At 42.6% G+C, this 21,799-nt stretch overlaps 1 protein-coding gene across 2 annotated transcripts in view; it reads left to right on the top strand.

Annotated features, from left to right (window-relative positions):
• The window catches only part of OCA2 (OCA2 melanosomal transmembrane protein), a gene marked incomplete at both ends in the record, with an annotated part of 172,560 nt that overhangs the window by 40,180 nt on the left and 110,581 nt on the right, over window positions 1-21,799 (top strand). For both annotated transcript variants that reach the window (XM_079710371.1, XM_079710370.1), the window contains 5 exons: window positions 309-462; window positions 12,116-12,187; window positions 13,421-13,486; window positions 16,103-16,159; window positions 19,336-19,460. In XM_079710371.1, the coding sequence (XP_079566497.1) occupies window positions 309-462; window positions 12,116-12,187; window positions 13,421-13,486; window positions 16,103-16,159; window positions 19,336-19,460 (474 nt within the window). The remainder of the gene's footprint in view (window positions 1-308; window positions 463-12,115; window positions 12,188-13,420; window positions 13,487-16,102; window positions 16,160-19,335; window positions 19,461-21,799) is intronic.

Below are 21,799 nucleotides of genomic sequence, written 5' to 3'. Positions count from 1 at the left end.
CTTCCCTGCCCACTGGTCATTGTTGGAGTGGCAGCTGCAGCAAAGAAAGCGCTGCCTGATGGGGGCTGAGTAGCTATGTCAGAGGGGCGTGGCCATGGGGAGGCTGTGCATGCATCTCACACAGCTTGCCTGTGCTCAGGGCTCCTCATCTGCCAGGTCAGGCATTGTGTGAGTCACTCTGAGATCAGTTCAGGTTCTGGTTATGGTCATGGATGACATGTCGGGAAAGACACCGAGGGAGCAGCACTAATGGCTGATGACTGGTCTGTTTCCCTTGTCAGTGGTAAGATCTTTGCTTCATTCTGCAGAGAGCCTGTTTCCATCAGCGTTCGAGCCTCCCTCCAGAAGACCCAGGTTGTTCCTCTTTTGATGGCTCATCAGTACCTCTGCACAAGCGTTGAAGCCCAAGTGACCATGGCGGCGGTCATTCTTGCTGGGGTCTACGTGCTGATTATATTTGAGGTAACTTGCATGCCTGCTCTCCTGGGTTTATCTGTGCGCCCACAAGTGTATTTTGACACTTGCTTGTTGGGTGCTTAGGGATGGGCTCAGTCTTGCATCTTAATCAAATTGAAAGAGTGTCTTTCCTAAAAAGTAACATTTCCCTCATTCTACGTAGAAAATTGCTCTGTACTGGAATATCTGCTGAATCTTGGCAATTGACATATGTAAGATAAGTTTTGCCAGGCACCAGCAAACGTTTATTGAGAAAACTGAATATGCATGTGATTTTCTCACCCTCACTTTGCTGCTCATACAAAGTGTGATCCTGAGGGGACAAATGTTGAACCTCTCTGAGACTCAGGGTCTTCTTCTGTAAGATGGGCATGTTAAAATGCCCCCTAGCTGCTTCATAGGATTGTGTGCATGATGGGGACCTGGGAGACCTTGGGCTACATGTGGGGAAGCATTATTATCTTTTATGCTTATCAACTCAGCTAATGAGCCTTTTCACAAGTGATCTCATGTCCCATAAATTCAATTTTTCTGGGAAACTTTAAGTGTGGCTATACCTTCAATAGCATGGAACAAAGTACAGACACTGCCTGGGCTGGGCAGGTCCATTGTTGGTTTGATTGTGAAACCAGATTTACAACAACGTGTTGATGGGAATGTTGGCTCCAGTGGGCTGAGCCTGGAGGGTCAGGAGAGGATGTGACTGTGAAGAGGTGTTTCTTCCCGAAGTATGAGAAGTGCCGTGGAACTTCAAGGGGGTGAGCTGAGGGAGGAGTCACCAGGATAGTCCCTGAAGTCCCCTGTGGCTGTCTGGTCTGCCTGGCTCCAGCAAGTTGAGCCCCTAGCTGTCCAGCAAGGTCCACTCACTGGTTTAGTTGCTCTTTCTCTTGATGTCTCTTTTATTCTGGGGCAGCTCTATTCTCTCCATTCTTTCTCTATTTTCTTTTCAATCAATATTATCATTGTTTCAGAGTTCCTATGGCCACACACACACTCTGTGATCCGGCAGAGTCCAGAGGGGTCCAGGAGCAGGTTGTTGAGCAGTTTTCTCCCCGAGAGGCCACAGAGAACACACTCCGCCCTCCGTGGCAGTGTTTTTGCCAAGGGCAGGATGCTTGAGATTCAGAGCCCAAGACTGTTGTTGGGGGCTTGTCACATAGGCACCCTCAGCCCACCAAAGTCCCAGGCTCCCAGAAGTAAGGCAGATGTTCACATCATAAGTCACATTTTTATACCAACAGTTTAGGCATACTGGTACAGCAGAATGCAGTACTCCAGGCTCACAGAGCAACCTTATCACTTGGTAACACAGGGAACATTTCAAAAGCCAAGTGCTCAGACGTCAGCCAAGGCCAACCCTGGAGCAGCCTCTTCTAAAGGCCCTTCTAATGATGGCTGCCTCAGGCTTGCCAAGTCTTTACTGCACCACCATCTGGTTGAAAAATCCTATTCTGTTTTTCTGTGGAATATCCCGCACCCTGGATTGTTACTCTAGTCCCTCTATCTCCAACAGACTACAATTTAGATCTGAAGCCTTCAGGTTGAATTACGGGGCCCATATGCTTCACAGGTGTGCTGGGAGTTTGAGTTGTATCGAGGAGAAGGAATCCGGGTGTCCTCCTTTCAGGGACGCTGAGATTGCCCAGTGAGTTTAGGTGGTAGCAGCCCAGCCTGTTTGCTGTCACGCTCCCTGCTGCTACCTTTGCTCTTAATGGCTTTAATATCCACCAGGGACCATTGCCTGACTCAGTGGTTTCATTAGCATTTACAGTAAACTTTCTGGTCTTCATTCTGCATTTATAAATGATTCATTCTGTATTGAACAACTTTCTCCCACCCAATTTCGTTATTATGAAACACACTTCATGCCAGAGACACAAGATTAATTTTCTTTAATTAATGATTTTCATAGAAGTGAATTGTTGCCTTAGCAACGTACAGTGGTATCCACTGAGTTATTTTGTGTCTCTTAGATTTTTTTTTTTTTTTTTGTGGTATGTGGGCCTCTCACTGTTGTGGCCTCTCCCGTTGCGGAGCACAGGCTCCGGACGTGCAGGCTCAGCAGCCATGGCTCACGGGCCCAGCCGCTCCGCGGCATGTGGGATCTTCCCGGACCGGGGCACGAATCTGTGTCCCCTGCATCGGCAGGCGGACTCTCAACCACTGCACCACCAGGGAAGCCCTCTTAGATTTTTCTGAATATCATTTTGAACTTATGGATATAATAGATTCAGTGTGCTTTAATCAATCACAGTCACTAGTAATTAAAAAAATACAGTCCAGTGCCTATTTATTTATTTTTGAATTTTATTTTATTGTATTTTTTAATACAGGAGGTTCTTATTAGTTACCTGTTTTATGCATATTAGTGTATATATCTCAATCCCAATCTCCCAATTCATCCCACCACCACCGCCCCCCACTTTCCTCCTCTGGTGTCCATATGTTTGTTCTCTACATCTGTGTCTCTATTTCTGCCTTGCAAACTGGTTCATATGTACCATTTTTGTAGATTCCACACACACATGTTAACATACGATATATGTTTTTCTCTTTCTGCCTTACTTCACTCTATATGACAGTCTCTAGGTCCATCCATGTCTCTACAAATGACCCAGTTTCATTCCTTTTTATGGCTGAGTAATATTCCATCGTATATATGTACCAGATCTTCTTTATCCATTCATCTGTCCATGGGCATTTAGGTTGCTTCCATGACCTGCCTATTGTAAATAGTGCTGCAGTGAACATTGGAGTGCATGTGTCTTTTTGAATTATGGTTTTCTCTGGGTATATGCCCAGTAGTGGGATTGCTGGGTCATATGGTAATTCTATTCTCAGTTTTTTAAGGAACCTCCATACTGTTCTCCATAGTGGCTGTATCAGTTTACATTCCCACCAACAGTGAAGGAGGATTCCCTTTTCTCCACACCCTCTCCAGCATTTGTTGTTTGTAGATTGTCTCATGATGCCCATTCTAACTGGGGTGATGTGATACCTCATTGTAGTTTTGATTTGCATTTCTCTAATAATTAGTGATGTTGAGCAGCTTTTCATGTGCTTCTTAGCCATCTGTAAGTCTTCTTTGGAGAAATGTCTATTTAGGTCTTCTGCCCATTTTTTCATTGGGTTGTTTGTTCTTTTAATATTGAACTGCATGAGCTGTTTATATAGTTTGGAGACTAATCCTTTGTCCGTTGATTCATTTGCAAATATTTTCTCCCATTCTGAGGGCTGTCTTTTTGTCTTGTTTATAGCTTCCTTTGCTGTGCAAAAGCTTTTAAGTTTCATTAGGTCCCATTTGTTTGTTTCTGTTTTTATTTCCATTACTCTAGGTGGTGGGCCAAAAAGATCTTGCTGTGATTTATGTCAAAGAGTGTTATTCTTACGTTTTCCTCTAAGAGATTTGTAGTGTCCATGCTTACATTAAGGTCTTTAATCCATTTTGAGTTTATTTATATTTATTTGAATTTATCATCTTGTATTCTTTTCTTTTCCTTTTTCTTTTAAACATCTTTATTGGAGTGTAATTGCTTTACAATGGTGTGTTAGTTTCTGCTTTATAACAAAGTGAATCAGTTATACATCTACATATGTTCCCATAGCTCTTCCCTCTTGCGTCTCCCTCCCTCCCACCCTCCCTATCCCACCCCTCTAGGTGGTCACAAAGCACCGAGCTGATCTCCCTGTGCTATGCGGCTGCTTCCCACTAGCTATCAACTTTACATTTGGTAGTGTATATATGTCCATGCCACTCTCTCACCTCATCACAGCCTACCACTCCCCATCCCATATCCTCAAATCCATGCTGTAGTAGGTCTGTGTCTTTATTCCCATCTAACCCCTAGGTTCTTCATGACCTTTTTTTATTTCTTAGATTCCATATATATGTGTTAGCATACGGTATTTATTTTTCTCTTTCTGACTTACTTCGCTCTGTATGACAGACTCTAGGTCCATCCACCTCACCACAAATAACTCAATTTCATTTCTTTTTATGGCTGAGTAATATTCCATTGTATATATGTGCCACATCTTCTTTTTCCATTCATCTGTCAATGGACACTTAGGTTGCTTCCATGTCCTGGCTATTGTAAATAGTGCTACAGTGAACATTGTGGTACATGACTCTTTTTGAATTATGGTTTTCTCAGGGTATATGCCCAGTAGTGGGATTGCTGGGTCATATGGTAGTTCTATTTGTAGTTTTTTAAGGAACCTCCATACTGTTCTCCATAGTGGCTGTATCAATTTACATTCCCACCAACAGTGCAGGAGGGTTCCCTTTTCTCCACACCCTCTCCAGCATTTATTGTTTGTAGATTTTTTGATGATGGCCATTCTGACCGGTGTGAGATGATATCTCATTGTAGTTTTGATTTGCATTTCTCTAATGATTAATGATGTTGAGCATTCTTTCATGTGTTTGTTGGCAATCGGTATATCTTCTTTGGAGAGATATTTATTTAGATCTTCTGCCCATTTTTGTATTGGATTGTTTGTTTTTTTGGTATTGAGCTGCATGAGCTGTTGTAAATTTTGGAGATTAATCCTTTGTCTGTTGCTTTGTTTGCAAATATTTTCTCCCATTCTGAGGGTTGTCTTTTGGTCTTGTTTATGGTTTCCTTGCTGTGCAAAAGCTTCTAAGTTTCATTAGGTCCCATTTGTTTATTTATGTTTTTATTTCCATTTCTCTAGGAGGTGGTTCAAAAAGGATCTTGCTGTGATTCATGTCATAGTGTATTCTGCCTATGTTTTCCTCTAAGAGTTTGATACTGTCCGGCCTTACATTTAGGTTTTTAATCCATTTTGAGTTTATTTTTTTGTATGGTGTTAGGGAGTGTTCTAATTTCATTCTTTTACATGTACTGTCTAGTTTTCCCAGCACCACTTATTGAAGAAGCTGTCTTTTCTCTACTGTATATTCTTGCCTCCTTTATCAAAGATAAGGTGACCATATGTGCGTGGGTTTATCTCTGGCCTTTCCCTCCTGTTCCATTGATCTTTATTTCTGTTTTTGTGCCAGTACCATACTGTCTTGATTACTGTAGCTTTGTAGTATAGTCTAAAGTCAGGGAGCCTGATTCCTCCAGCTCCGTTTTTCTTTCTCAAGATTGTTTTGGCTATTCGGGGTCTTTTGTGTTTCCACACAAATTGTGAAATTTTTTGTTCTAGTTCTGTAAAAAATGCCAGTGGTAGTTTGATAGGGATTGCATTGAATCTGTAGATTGCTTTGGGTAGTAGAGTCATTTTCACAATATTGATTCTTCCAATCCAAGAACATGGTATACCTCTCCATCTATTTGTATCATCTTTAATTTCTTTCATCAGTGTCTTATAATTTTCTGCATACAGGTCTTTTGTCTCCTTAGGTAGGTTTATTCCTAGCTATTTTATTCTTTTTGTTGCAATGGTAAATGGGAGTGTTTTCTTAATTTCACTTTCAGATTTTTCATCATTAGTGTATAGGAAATGCAAGAGATTTCTGTGCATTAATTTTGTATCCTGCTACTTTACCAGATTCATTGATTAGCTCTAGTAGCTTTCTGGTAGCATCTTTAGGATTCTCTATGTATAGTATCCTGTCATCTGCAAACAGTGACAGCTTTACTTCTTCTTTTCCAATTTGGATTCCTTTTATTTCCTTTTCTTCTCTGATTGCTGTGACTAAAACTTCCAAAACTATGTTGAATAATAGTGGTGAGAGTGGGCACCCTTTTCTTGTTTCTGATCTTAGAGGAAATGCTTTCAGTTTTTCACCACTGAGAATGATGTTGGCTGTGTGTTTGTCATATGTGGCCTTTATCATGTTGAGATAGGTTCCCTCTCTGCCCACTTTCTGGAGAGTTTTTATCATAAATGGGTGTTGAATTTTGTCAAAAGCTTTTCCTGCATCTATTGAGATGATCATATGGTTTTTATCATTCAATTTGTTAATATGGTATATCACATTGATTGATTTGCATATATTGAAGAATCGTTGCATTCCCGGGATAAACCCCACTTGATCATGGTGTGTGATCCTTTTTATGTGCTGTTGGATTCTGTTTGCAAGTATTTTGTTGAGGAGTTTTTCATCTATGTTCATCAGTGCTATTGGTCTGTAGTTTTCTTTTTTTGACATGTTTGTCTGGTTTTGGTATCAGAGTGATGGTGGCCTCATAGAATGTGTTTGGGAGTGTTCCTCCCTCTGCTATATTTTGGAAGAGTTTGAGAAGGATAGGTGTTAGCTCTTTCTAAATGTTTGATAGAATTCGCCTGTGAAGCCATCTGGTCCTGAGCTTTTGTTTGCTGGCAGATTTTTAAATCACAGTTTCAATTTCAGTGCTTGTGATTGGTCTGTTCATATTTTGTATTTCTTCCTGATTCAGTCTTGGCAGGTTGTGCATTTCTAAGAATTTGCCCATTTCTTCCAGGTTTTCCATTTTATTGGCATACAGTTACTTGTAGTAATCTCTCATGATCTTTTGTATTTCTGCAGTGTCAGTTGTAACTTCTCCTTTTTCATTTCTAATGCTATTGATTTGAGTCTTCTCCCTTTTTTTCTTGATGAGTCTGGCTAATGGTTTATCAATTTTGTTTGTCTTCTCAAAGAACCAGCTTTTAGTTTTATTGATCTTTGCTATTGTTTTCTTCATTTCTTTTGTATTTATTTCTGGTCTGATCTTTATGATTTCTTTCCTTCTGCTAACTTTGAGTTTTTTTAGTCTTCCTTCTCTAATTGCTTTAGGTGTAAGTTTAGGTTGTTATTTGAGATTTTTCTTGTGTCTCAAATGTAGGATTTGTATTGCTATACAAATTGTATTGCTATAAACTTCTGTCTTAGAACTGCTTTTGCTGTATCCCATAGGTTTTGGGTTGTCGTGTTTTCATTGTCATTTGTTCATAAGTATTTTTTGTTTTCCTCTTCGATTTCTTCAGTGATCTCTTGGTTATTTAGTAGCATATTGTTTAGCCTCCACGTGTTTGTATATTTTACAGATTTTTTTCCTGTAATTGATATCTAGTCTCATAGTGTTGTGGTCTGAAATGACGCTTGATATGATTTCAATTTTCTTAAATTTACCTACGCTTAATTTGTGACCCAAGATGTTATCTATCCTGGAGAATATTCCGTGTGTATTTGAGAACAATGTGTATTCTGTTGTTTTTGCATGGAATGTCCTATAAATATAAATTAAGTCCATCTGATCCAATGTGTTATTTAAAGCTTGTGTTTTCTTATTTATTTTCTGTTTGGATGATCTCTCCATTGGTGTAAGTGGGGTTTTAAAGTCCTCTACTATTATTGTGTTACTGTCGAGTTTTCTTTTTATGGCTGTTAACATTTGCCTTAAGTATTGTAGTGCTCCTATTTTGGGTGCATAAATATTTACAATTGTTATATCTTCTTCTTGCATTGATCCATTGATCATTATTTAGTGTCCTTCCTTGTCTCTTGTAACATTCTTTATTTTAAAGTCTATTTTGTCTGATATGAGTATTGCTACTTTTGCTTCCTTTTGATTTCCGTTTGCATGGAATATCTTCTTCCATCCCTTCACTTTCAATCTGTATGTGTCCCTAGATCTGAAGTGGGTCTCTTGTAGACAGCATATATATGGGTCTTGTTTTTATATCCATTCAGACAGTCTGTGTCTTTTGGTTGGAGCATTTAATCCATTTACATTTAAGGTAATTATTGATATATATGTTCCTATTACCATTTTAAAAATTGTTTTGGGTTTGTTTTTATAGGTCTTTTCCTTCTCTTTTGTTTCCCACTTAGGGAAGTTCCATTATCATTTGTTGTTAAGCTGGTTGGGTGGTGCTGAGTTGTCTTAACTTTGCTTGTCTGTAAAGGTTGTAATTTCTCCAGTCCAATCTAAATGAGATCCTTTTTGGGTAGAGTAACCTTGTTTGTAGGTTTTTCCCTTTCATCAATTAAAATACATCCTGCTCCTCCCTTCTGGCTTGCAGAGTTTTTGCTGAAAGATCAGCTGTTAACCATACGGGGATTTCCTTGTATGTTATTTCTTGCTTTTCCTTTGCTGCTTTTAATATTTTTTCTTTGTATTTAATTTTTGATAGTTTGATTAATATGTGTCTTGGCATGTTTCTCCTTGGACTGATCCTGTATGGGACTCTCTGAAGTTCCTGGACTTGATTGACTATTTCCTTCCCCATTGTAGGGAAGTTTTCAACTATAATCTCTCAAATATTTTCTCAGCCCCTTTCTTTTACTCTTCTTCTTCTGGGACCCCTATAATTTGAATGTTGGTGTGTTTAATGTTGTCCCAGAGTTCTCTGAAACTGTCCTCAATTCTTTTCATTCTTTTTTCTTTTTCTGCTCCTTGGCAGTTATTTCCACCATTCTATCTTTTAGGTCACTTATCCATTTTTCTGCCTCAGTTATTCTGCTATTGGTTCTTTCTAGGGTATTTTATATTTCAGTTATTGTGTTGTTCATCACTGTTTATTTGTTCTTTAGTTCTTCTAGGTACTTGTTAAATGTTTATTATATTTTTTTCCATTCTATTTCTGTGATTTTGAATCATCTTTACTATCATTACTCTGAATTCTTTTTCTGTTAGACTGCCCATCTCCTCTTCATTTGTTTGGTCTGGTGGGTTTTTACCTTGTTTCTTCATCTGTTGCACATTTCTCTGTCTCCTAATTTTATTTAACTTACTGTGTTTCGGTCTCCTTCTGCAAGCTGCAGAGTTGTAGTTCCTTTTAATTCTATTGTCTGTGCCCAGTTGGTGAGGTTGGTCCAGCGACTTGTGTAGGCTTCCTGGTGGCGGGGGCAGGGGGGACTGGTGCCTCTGTTCTGGTGGGTGGAGCTGGATCTTATCCCTCTGATTGGAAGGGCTATGTCCATTGGTCTGTTTTGCAGTGTCTGTGAGCTTGGTATGACTTTAGGTAGCCTGCCTGCTAATGGGTGGGGTTTTGTTCCTGTCTTGCTAGTTGTTTGGTGTGAGGCAGTCATCACTGCAGCTTGCTGGCCATTGGGTGGAGCTGGGTCTTAGTTTTGAGATGGAGACCTCTGGGAGAGATCTCACCAATAAATATTCCATGGGACCAGGTGTTCTCTGGTGGTCCAACGTCCTATACTTGGCCCTCCCACCTCAGATGCTCAGGCTTGACCCCCGACCAGCACACCAATACCCTGCAAGCCACAAGGTGCACAAGAAAAATAAGAAGTAAAAACAAAACAAAACAAAAACAAAACTAAAAAAGATCCCCCAAAAACGAACAGATGAGACCCCAAGACAAATGGTAAAAGCAAAACTAAACAGACAAAAATCACACAAACATATATACACACACTCACAAAAAGAAAAAAAAGAAAAAAGAGAAAAGAAAGAAGAGAGTAACCAAACCAGTAAACAATTTCAAAAATGAAAACAAACACTAAAAACTAAACAGAAACATAAAACTAGAAACATATCAAATGCAGAAAGCAAATTAAAAAAGACAAAGCATAAAACAAACACAAAAAAACTATCCCAAAAAATGTAAAGACAAAGAAAGATGAAAGCAGAAGGAAAAAATACAAAACAACAAACTAGTAAAGTAAAAATAGAAAAATCTAAAATATAGTTAAAAATAAAATGAAAACAAAGCAAAGAAAAAAAGCAAACAAGGAAAAAACGCAATATAATGAAAAAGTACAGTAGAATTAGGAAAAAATAAATAAAAATATGTTAAAAATAAAAGCATAAAAGAAAAGAAAAATTAAAGAAAAAGGTAAAATTAAAGAATAATAATAATAAAGAAAAAGAACAACAGAACCAAAAAGAATAACAAAAGAAAAGTAGTGATATTTTCCTGTGGCCTTAGCTGTCAGTGTCCTTGCCTCCACAGTGAGCCACAGCCAATCCCTGCCTACCCAGGAAGTCCTCCAATACTCCTAGGTAGTTCTCTAGACCTGCTGTGGGCACTGTGGGGCCAGCTCAGACTCTGATCTTGACCAATGTGTACTTGCCCCCAAAGTCCACATTTTTTTTTTTTTTTTTTTTTTGCGGTACATGGGCCTCTCACTGTTGTGGCCTCTCCCATTGCGGAGCACAGGCTCCGGACGCGCAGGCTCAGCAGCCATGGCTCACGGGCCCAGCCGCTCCGCGGCATGTGGGATCCTCCCAGACCGGGGCACGAACCCGTGTCCCCTGCATCGGCAGGCGGACTCTCAACCACTGCGCCACCAGGGAAGCCCCCAAAGTCCACATTTGCCCACAAAGTCTGCAGCCTCAGTTGTGGGAACCCTCATTGTCTATTCAGGTATTCCACAGTTGCAGGGTTTACCCAGCTGATTGCGGGGAGTTAATCCACTGCTCCTGCAGCTGCACAGGGATATTTCCCTTTCTCTTCTTTGGTCACACTGCTCCTGGGTTTCAGCCTTGGTTTTGGCCCCACCTCTGTGTGTGGGCTTCCCTCAGGCATCTGTTCCCCACCCAAGCAAGAGGAGGCAAAAGCAGTGGCTGATTAGGGCTCCCTTGCTCACTCGGGTTGGGGCTGAGGGAGGGATACAGCAGTCGTAATTGGGATGTGTGGGGAGTGCCTGTGGGCCGCAGAGGCTGGCATGAAGTTGCAAGAGCCCAAGGCATGCCATGTGTTCTTCCAGGGAAGTTGGAAGGCATGGTTGGCTGCAGAGGCTGCCGGGAAGGTGTGGGAAGAGACCTGCCTTGCACACAGGACCCTTAGCGGCACTGGCAGCAGTCTCTGGGGTCCAAGGTAACAGCTGCGGCTCAGGGTGCACCATTTTACATTCGCACCAGCAATGTTTGAGGCTTTCAAATTCTCTGCATCCTTGCCTTTCTTTATATTTTGCCTTAGAAATTCCATGCTCACTTGAATTATAATTAAATAGAAAAAGTATTTTCGTGGTTCAGTGGTAATACTGAAGTTTCAATTAGATTAAGCATTTTATAACAGTCTCAGTAATTGGGCAGAATTGATTTATATTGTGGAACTAATTCTCCAGTTGCCTATGGATTATATGGTAAATAATTAATGATAATTTACTGCAGGCTTCCTTATAGAACATACTTTATTGAGCTTCTACTTCAGGGTCATCTAGTTATGCAGGAAATCTTTCTTTAGAAAGCAGACTGGTGATGGTTGTGTGTGTCTCTAGGGCATCCAGACTCTGAAACAAAGAAACCTATGATTTATTTATTGTCCTAATAGATATGGTATAAAATGGCCAATCTTCACAAATACTTATACCGATAGAGGCTTCTGTGTGTTTTATTTATTTTTTAAATACATTTATTTATTTATTTTTGGCTGCATTAGGTCTTGGTTGCGGCACGTGGGATCTTTCATTGCAGTTTGTGGGCTTTTTATTGTGGCATGTGTGCTTCTTTCTAGTTGTGGTGCACAGGCTTCTCTCTAGTCATGGTGCACAGGCTCCAGAGTGTGTAAGCTCAGTAGTTGTGGTGTGCGGGCTCCAGAGTGCGTGGGCTCTGTAGTTGCAACACATGGGCTCTCTAGTTGTGGTGTGTGGGCTTAGTTTTCCTGTGGCATGTGGGATCTTAATTTCCCGACCAGGGATCAAACCCACTTCCCCTGCATTGGAAGGTAGATTCTTAGCCACTGGACCACCAGGGAAGTCCCCTTCTGTGCGCTTTAACGTCCTGTGGATTAGAATGCAGTAATTTTCTATGTTTCTTTCCAGATTGTTCACAGAACACTGGCAGCCATGTTGGGTTCCCTTGCAGCATTAGCAGCGCTAGCTGTGATTGGAGATGTAAGTGTAACATTTTGAGTCAAAGGCTTAGCACTCAATAGAATGTCAGATTCAAAGACAGTCCAAGAATTAGGCATTAGCTGGTGATTTTAAGTTTTTAATATACTCTTTCACATTTCCCATTAGTGGCATGAACATTACAGCATTGATGAGTAATTAACATTTGACTTTATCACACACATCCCAGTAGTGTTATTCTCCACCCTAGCTGAGGAAACGCTTGACTCATGGTGGTCAAGCATTTGCCCAGGTCATGCAGCTGAGTTATGTTAGAGCTGGCCCTATGTACTGTCAGCCCATGGAAACTAGAGGAGGCCATCCTGGCTGGAGCAGAGAGGTGGGAGACAGTGAGGTTGGGGTTCTGTCCTGCAGACATCAGGAGGTCCCTGGATGTGCAAGTCTGGGGGGAATAGCACCCCCTCAGGGTCTGAGCATGGTCCATCCTGCAGGGGCATTGGAATGAATGTAGGGAAGCAAGAGAGGCCAAGTGCCCACTAGAGATGGAGGCCTGTGGAGCCTCCATCTTGAGGAGTAGTGCTGGAACTGACCAAGGTGGCAACATACAGAACTTAGGCTTGAAAGCAACTCTGTAGAATTCCAGGGATTGTTCTGAAAAGTGCTACTAAAGGGCAGTCAGTCAACCAAAGAATAATAACTGGGACTATGTGGGGCTATGTTCAGTTAGTTATTTATTGCTTTTTTATTTTCTTTTTCTTGGCTAGAGTTGGTATAAACAAACACTAACTCTAAGGGTAAAATGTCCCAGAATCCTAAAACTTACACATAAACCACTGTTATTTTTATTAATTGTTAAGGAGTAGTGTAGTAGTAGTTATTTAATTCTAGAAATCATTGACGTGGCACATGGCTTGTGCTGCAGGAACCTCCCTGGACCACTGTGCAGCCCTTTTCCAACAACCAGGCTCTCCAAGTGCCCTCACTTCCCAGTCTGGGTTCCCAGTCCCCCATGATTCTACCTTCCCTTAAGGACATGGACGGGGCTTAAGAAATCTGCTTTTGTTTTTATTGTCAAGTGCATAGGTTTGACATTATGCTTTGGGTCACGGATGTTTTTCAGTGATGATATAATCTGATTTCAAAGGCAAGCACATGGTGTGACTTTCGACTCTGGTCCAGTGAGTGGGTTTTCTGTAAAGGGCGGCACATATTTACAGTTTATCACCAGGAGGATGATGCCCAGGACTAATTGGCAAATTTGTGCTTTGATTGCAGAGACCTAGCCTGACCCACGTGGTGGAGTGGATTGATTTCGAGACCCTGGCCCTGCTGTTTGGCATGGTAATGACAGTCCTCCCAGTGGGACAGGGCCCCAAGCTTGCTGTAACCTTGGACCTTCTCTTTTGCCACTGCTGACTCTTAAAGACACTGTGCTGCTTGACAATTAGGGCTTGATTGAGAAGTGTTTGTGCAGGTCTAGCTGATTTCTCCTGAGGAGGAATGGAGTGATTGGTGCTCTGATTAGTTAGCTGTAAAATTTCAGCCTAAGGTCTGTCTGACAGTGAAATAATCTTGCCATTCAGAAAGTTTAGAAATTTTTAAAAGTTACTGTATTTAAAATATAAAATAGAATATCCTAAACAGATGAACCATTTAAATTTTTCAGTGATTGGAAAAGTACCTTTAATTATATGGATAAAGGAAGAAATGAAGAAATTGTCCCTCAGTAATAGTTTGTATATTTGGTGTTAAACAGACATTTTTCAAGTGGCCCCTCTACTGTGTGCTATGAAGAGTGTCACCAAATGAACTTGTAGGAAGGGAACTTTAAGACACACTAGTGGACTCGTGTGGTACATGAGTCATAAACAAATTTAACTGGAATAAGTGGAATTTGACAGGGGTCTGGACAGCAGTGGGAACGGCTATTGCGCTCTTGAACAGACTCACAGCTGCTGAGTGATTTGAGGAGGGTGTTTCCTCTCAGGGCTAGAAGACTCACACTGTGTAAAGCAGGTCACCACATGCCCTCACCTCCTTGCTAATATTCTTTCTGCCCTAGCACCATGGAGGGCCCTGCTGCTCTAGGCTTCGGTGTGACCCAAAGTGGCTGCCTACTCTGTGGGTGGAGTGGGAGGCAGGTCAGTGCTCTGAACTCAGGCTTCATAGAGGGACGAATGTATTGGGTCCTGAAGTGTATAGGGTTTGGGCCTATGGAAGGAAGAAGGAAGGCATACCAGATGGCTTATAAAATAGGTTTTTTAAAAAACTTAAATGATTGGTATATTAGTTTTCTGGGGCTGCCATAATAAAGTACCACACACTGGGTGGCTTAAACAACAGAACTGTATTTCCTCACAGTTCTGGAGGCTGGAAGTCTGAGATCAAGGTGCTGGCAGGGTTGGTTTCCTCTGAGGCTTCTCTCCTTGACTTGTAGATGATCATCTCCTCCCTGTGTCCTCACATGATTGTCCCTCTGGGCATATCTGTGTCCTCAGCTCTTCTTCTTATAAGGTCACCAGTCATACTGGGTTAGGGCTTCACTTTAATTACCTTCTTAATATAGTTATATTTGGAGCTACTGGGGGTGGTTAGGATTTTAAAAATGAGTGGTTTAATTTTTTTTCTCAAATGGACTCGGTAGAACTTTGCGGGGTGCAGAGACAGTCTATATAACTAAGCCCCTGCCTTTTCCACCCTGTTGCATGCCAGTCAACCACCCATGTGGCCACTTACCCAGTCCCTGAGTTCCAACATCTCTTGGGTGGTTCTGGCAGCCGACGTGTGGAACAGCTTCACCATGACGGTGGAAGACCACACAGGACCTACGCATCCACGTTCATGTGAAGCTTCCACTGGTGTGTGAAGCTCCACATTCTATAAATGGCCTCACAGTGGCCATTTGGGTTAGGATGAATATTGTTGGTCATGCTAGACAAGGTAGATATTTGTACTGAGTCTAAATTAATTTTTGGACATTTTTTGTTTTGCACTGTCTACTTGAAAGACAGTATTGGGCCCACTCTTTTCTAAGTACTTTAGTTTACATAACGCTATTGAATTTTCACAACAACCTTACAAGGAACAGACATTCAGAGATGAAGTGAGAAAACCAAAGTACAGAGAATTAAATAAATTTTTTGCTCAAAGTTAAATGACTCCTAAGTGGCAGCATTGATATTTGAACCTGCATCTTCTCACTCCAAGTTCAGCACATGGTACGTCACCATCTAAGGAGGTAGAATAGAGAATCTTCCAGAAAGTTCAGGCTGGTTGAAATGTCTGGTTGATTAGACTTAGAATAAATGGGACACTACTTTTTGTTACTATCTAGCCTATCTATTCTCACCAACTCAGTGTCATCAGTGGAAAAACGCAAGTGAGTAGGCCTTCTGGGTTCATATAGGACCCAGAGAATAATCATTTCAATGTAACTACTCTTATTTGCTTGTCTTGATCAAATTGGTGACAAAACTCAAATTATTTTAGGAAACAAAATTTAAGCCAGTTTAAAAGTCTTAAAACATTGAATTGTTGCTCATGTGGACACTTAGGTGCAGAAGGCCACATTCTGTCCCAGTTCCTTCCCTGTTTCTAGCTTTGTGACTGTGAGTGAGTCACCTTCCATCTCTGCCCGCCAGTTTCCTGGTCTATAAGACAGAGAGGAATTATAACACAGTGTTCACTGTCAAGATCAGATGGAATCAGATGGAATGATAATGTACCTTGGGCACATATCCTTGGACACATATAGTGGTGCAAACCCACTAGCAAGGGGCTTGATTCAGGGAGTTAGTAAGTGAAGCACACCAGCAAGAGAGTGAGAAGCTTGATGAGGTGGTAGCTTTCACGCAGAGGCCAGAGATCAGATTTGAAAGTGATCACTCTGGTGTCATTTCAGGATGGTGCTGAATGCTGAAACATTCTCCTTGTCTCCTTTTTCTCTTTTCCCCACAGATGATCTTAGTCGCCATATTTTCAGATACTGGATTTTTTGATTATTGTGCTGTAAAGGTAAGTTTGATGTGGCATTTAATAGTTATGTATTAGTTAATTGACGTATTTATTTTCCCACCATTACATATTTAGTGAATAAAACTACCACTTAAAGCAAATATTTTAAAATTCTGTCCTCCTTTTCAAAATCACTGCTGAAAAGATGGATAGAGTTGCTGTGCTAAGTTAGGTGCCTCTGAGCAACACTTTCAGCTTCTCAACAAATAACCAAAGAAGAGGATCAAGGAGAAGCGTACTCGAGTTGAGTGTTCGTATGACAGGGTTCAAACTGGTAGGTTGAGAGCTATGCACCAAAACTGCTTTGCACTTCAGAGTATCCCAATATTTTAAGTCATCAGCTTCTGATTACTCCACTTTTTGGTGAAATAATATCAATGATTACTTTCTAAACATTGAGCATATAAACATTCCTTTTTTTCTTTACTGTATTTAATTAATTGTTTATTTATTTTAAAAAAACAACTGTATTGGAGTATAATTGCTTTACATTGTTGTGTTAGTTTCTGCTGTATAACGAAGTGAATCAGCTATATGTATACATATATCCCCATATACCCTGAGGAATCCACCAGCAAGTTCTGACTGGCAGAATTCGTACTGGTCCTGGATGAAAACCCGGCCTGCGCCCAGCAACCATACCACAGACGAGCCCATGTCCCCGCTACTCAGATCTCCCAGCTGGATATTTGATATAGCTTTGGATGGTTTAGGGCCTCTTTCACGTGACCCCAGCCATGTGGGTGACGGGGTCTTGGTGCTCCGGCCTGGTGTCAGGCCTGAGCCTCCGAGGTGGGAGTGCCAAGTTCAGGACATTGGACCAGCAGAGACCTCCCAGCCACATGTAATATCAAATGGCGAGAGCTCTTCCAGATCTCTCCATCTCAATGTGAAGACCCAGCTCCACCAACAGCCAACAATCCCCAGTGCTGGACACCCCATACCAAACAACTGGCAAGACAGGAACACAACCCCACACATTAGCAGAGGGGCTGCCTAAAATCATACTAAGTTCACAGACAACCCAAAACAGACCACCAGAAGCAGCCCTGCTCACCAGAGAGACAAGATCCACCCCACCCACAAAAACACAAGCACCAGTCCCCTCCACCAGGAAGCCTACACAAGTCACTGAACCATCCTCACCAACTGGAGGCAGACACTAAAAACAATAGGAACTATGAACCTGCAGCCTGCAAAAAGGAGACGCCAAACACAGTAAGTTAAACAAAATGAGACGACAGAGAAATATGCAGCAGATGAAGGAGCAAGGTAAAAACCCACCAGACCAAACAAATGAAGATTAAATAGGCAGTCTACCTGAAAAAGAATTCAGAGTAATGATAGTAAAGATGATCCAAAATATCGGAAATAGAATGGAGAAAATACAAGAAATGTTTAACAAGGACCTAGAAGAACTAAAGAGCAAACAAGCATTGATGAACAACACAAAACATGATATTACAAATTCTCTAGAAGGAATCAATAGCAGAATAACTGAGGCAGAAGAATGGATAAGTGACCTAGAAGATAAAATAGTGGAACTAAATACCACAGAGGAGAATAAAGAAAAAAGAATGAAAAGAATTGAGGACCGTCTCAGAGACTTCTGGAACAACATTAAACCCACCAGCATTCAAATTATAGGGGTCCCAGAAGAAGAAGAGAAAAAGAAAGGGGCTGAGAAAATATTTGAGAGATTATAGTTGAAAACTTCCGCACCATGGGAAAGGAAATAGTCAAGTCCAGGAAGCTCAGAGAGTCCCATACAGGATCAGTCCAAGGAGAAACGTGTCAAGACAGATATTAATCAAACTATCAAAAATTAAATAAAAAGAAAAAATATTATAAGCAGCAAGGGAGGAGAAACACATAACATACAAGGGACTCCTCATAAGGTGAACAGCTGATCTTTCAGCAGAAACTGCAAGCCAGAAGGGAGTGGCAGGACATACTTGAAGTGATGAAAGGGAAGGACCTACAAGCAAGATTACTTTACCCAGCAAGGATCTCATTCAGATTCGATGCAGAAATGAAAACGTTTACAGACAAGCAAAAGTAAAGAAATTCAGCACCACCAAACCAGCTTTACAACAAATGCTAAAGGAACTTCTTTAGACAAGAAACAAAAGAGAAGGAAAAGACCTACAATAACAACCCCAAAACAATTAAGAAAATGGTAATAGGAACATATATATTGATAATTACCTTAAAGGTAAATGGATTAAATGTTCTAACCAAAAGACATAGGCTGCCTGAATGGAGATAAAAAAAAGGTCCATATATATGCTGTCTACAAGAGACCCACTTCAGACCTAGGGACACATACAGACTGAAAGTGAGGGGATGGAAAAACATATTCCATGCAAATGCAAATCAAAAGGAAGCTGGAGTAGCAATACTCATATCAGATGAAATAGACTTTAAAATAAAGACTATTATGGGGCTTACCTGTTGGCACAGTTGTTGGGAGTCTGCCTGCCGATGCAGGGGACACGGGTTCATGCCCCGGTCCGGGAAGATCCCACGTGCCATGGAGTGGCTGCACCCGTGAGCCATGGCCACTGGGCCTGCGCGTTCGGAGCCTGTGCTCCACAAAGGGAGAGGCCACAACAGTGAGAGGCCCACGTACCGCAAAAAAAAAACAAAAAAAAAAAACAAAGAAAACTTATTTACTTTACAAAGCCCTTTCCAAACCTTGAATGATAGAACAATTCTGTGATTTTTGCCATCTTTGTGCACCATCTTGCACCTCCCAGGTACTATCTGGCCTCTTCCTCACAATACCTTGGTACTGAAAGTAACCCCTAGATCCCCAAAGATCAGCAGACTCTAGGGTCAGGTGGATCCCAACGTCACAGCCCAAGCTGTCGAACCAAAAGGAGTGTGTAAAAGACTAGGGGATACAGGGGTGACAGGCCGTCACCTTGTGACAGATTGACCACCACAGGGCACTGAGAAGGAGAATCTGAGGGAAGGAACATAGGCCAGGGTGGACTTAGAACGTCCAGGTCCAGCCATTACTGCCTCATCTCAGCAGATTTAGGAGTTTGTGGGTCTAAGTTTTAATCCTCCATGCAATGTTTATTTAGACCCTTAGTTTTAGAGACCCTAATGAAATGTTGCATCTGTTCTTTGACCCTGCTGATCCTGGCTTGTTCTTTATTGCGCTGCAGGCATACAAACTGTCCCGGGGAAGAGTATGGGCCATGATCATCATGCTGTGTCTCATTGTCGCAGTCCTTTCTGCCTTCCTGGACAACGTCACCACAGCGCTCCTCTTCACTCCCGTGACCATAAGGTAGGCAGAGTGGCACCGTGTGGGCATCAGGCCAGGCTCACGGCAGCGCATGCTGGCTGCTGACCTCGCCCTCCACCCGTGTGCTTGGGTCCGGCCTGCACACCCACTGGGTCTGTGGCTCTGTGTGCACGGCTGTGACAGTGGCAGTGGTGGTTGCAGAAGCGCTGCAGGAGTCAGCACACATGGGCCTTTGTGTCCTGTGGGACAGACCGTCAGGGGCCAGGAGTTCAGGTCCATGGGCTCCGTGGGGCGCTCAGCCAGAGGGTGGGAGGTGGGGCTGCCGTCCCGCTCTGGCAGGCTCCTTGTGGGAGGATAGGACCTGGCAAGGCCTTGCAAGGCAACTTTGGGAAAGAGAAATTCAGTTTGATTCTATGTTGCTCCCTTTAATTCCATCCAATTCCTTTGTTTGACATTCACCGAGCACCACAGGCTGATCTCCTGGAGCCTCCTGGGGCTTGGGCTTCAGCCTGTCCTTGTGCAGCCCCTTCCAAGGTCATGGATGTACACTTGTATCTAGACTTTATGTTCTTTATTTTAAAGATGGTTCCCAGCATATCATGGTCTTCCCCTGCTTAGACCCATCATGTGCTGGTGCTGGCTGGTCCTGGGGAGACTGAGGGGACACAGATATGGCTGGTGGTTTCTGGGAAGCTAGGTAGTGAGGACCTTTAGACAAGTCACTTCAGCTGCACTGATCTGGGTTGTACCATCAAAGAGATTAACCCAAACTAGTGTTCTGAGGATTCTGCCAGATAAGAGATTCTGCTGCACTTGAGGCATGAGACACAGCAAGTTCAATGTCACCAGCGAGGGGCTACTTCCAGAGCTCAGGACTAATTCTGGGCAATGCCTTTGTTGTTGGAAGAGTAGTGACCCTCAGAGGAGGAGGGAGTTGGAGTGTGGGTTGGGGAGAGGAGAAAGAAGGTTAGAGAGGAACAGAGAGCAGGCAGCAGCCCACGGATTGGCCTGCAGTGTCACAAGTCAGTCTGTTGCTCAGGCTTCTGCAAGCTTGACTACACTGTCATGGCCCACGTGCAAATATAGATTTGAGGGGAGGGACGCTGAACTCAGCGTTCCTGCACAGGGAGCATAGCACCTCCCAGCACCCAGGGCTCTTCTGAGGGTAAATGGGGGATGGAGGGTGTTGTAAACTGTAGCACATGTTAAAACCAACCCTGCCCCTAGGACACCTCAGTGAGCAAGAGGCAGTTCACACCCACCCCACTTCAACCAGGGCAACTCTGCTGCTGACACTGGTTTGAAAATCACCTCACAATGTGCCAGATTCCAGCATGTCACTGCACTCTCTGATGATGGCACCCACGTTCTCAGCATCCCTGTATAACCTGGGCAGCTGAGGGTTGTCTCAGCCTTGCTGGGATTTGTTTATATCCTTAGTGTTCTAGGAACTGGCTTTGTAATTTTATGTGAGAATAGCAATTCCATTTATTAGTCTAAAAATTACATCTTTCAAGATCGAAATGTTGGTGTGCTCAGATTCACTGTTTATACTACCATATTCTTCATGACTCTATAAGCTTAATCACATTTCTTCTGCCTTTGTCTGGATTCAGTAGCGCTAGTCTTTACAGTTAAACAGCCAGATCTGGCGTTGTTGATTAGCACGCACTAATCCTTTTCTTGCTAGAAGCAGAGCCGGGGCCTCTTAACCTGACAGCTCCTGCTGCTGATTGGGGTCTGATCCTCTTTTTTGGATTCATCCCTGTGCCTGGTCCCTGGACACTGCTCCCTTCTCAGCTTCCACACGGTTCTGTAGGCCAGTCCCCCTCAGAAGAGCTGCTGGCTGTGCTCTGAGCTGGGAGGTGGTAGAAAGGACCCTTGAGGGACTTCCCAGACTCTGCGCTTCCATTGCAGGGGGCGTGGGTTCAATCTCTGGTCAAGGAACTAAGATCCTGCATGCCGTGGAGTGGCCAAAAAAAAAAAAAAAAGAACCCTTGAATGCAGCAGGGACCCTCCTCTCTGCCAACTTCCACACCCAGGCCTGGCTTCTGTAAGGAAGTGGGCAATGTGATGGGCAGGTGGAGGAGGAAATACCATGAGGTATTTCCTAAACTTTCTTTAGAGTAGCCTTTTCTCAACTGTGTGCTCAGTGGACCCACTTGCGGAGCTCTAAACGCTGCTGCCCAGGCCCAGGCCCAGGGGTTGATCTGTCGTGAGCTGGGCAGCAAGACTGTCAAGATTCCCAGACATATCTAGTGTGTAGCCAAGGTGGAGAACCACTGCTGTAGAGTGTGTGCTCCTTGTTAATATTAAGCTTAGGGCCTCAGCATTTGAAAAGTGTAAGGTGGGTATGGAGCTAGGTTGGCAGGCATGGTGTG

Source organism: Hyperoodon ampullatus, assembly GCF_949752795.1.
Source record: "Hyperoodon ampullatus genome assembly, chromosome: 8".
In the NCBI taxonomy this organism is placed as follows: domain Eukaryota; kingdom Metazoa; phylum Chordata; class Mammalia; order Artiodactyla; family Ziphiidae; genus Hyperoodon; species Hyperoodon ampullatus.
Note: the sequence above shows the minus strand (reverse complement) of the source record. Positions and strands in the feature narration are given on the sequence as shown.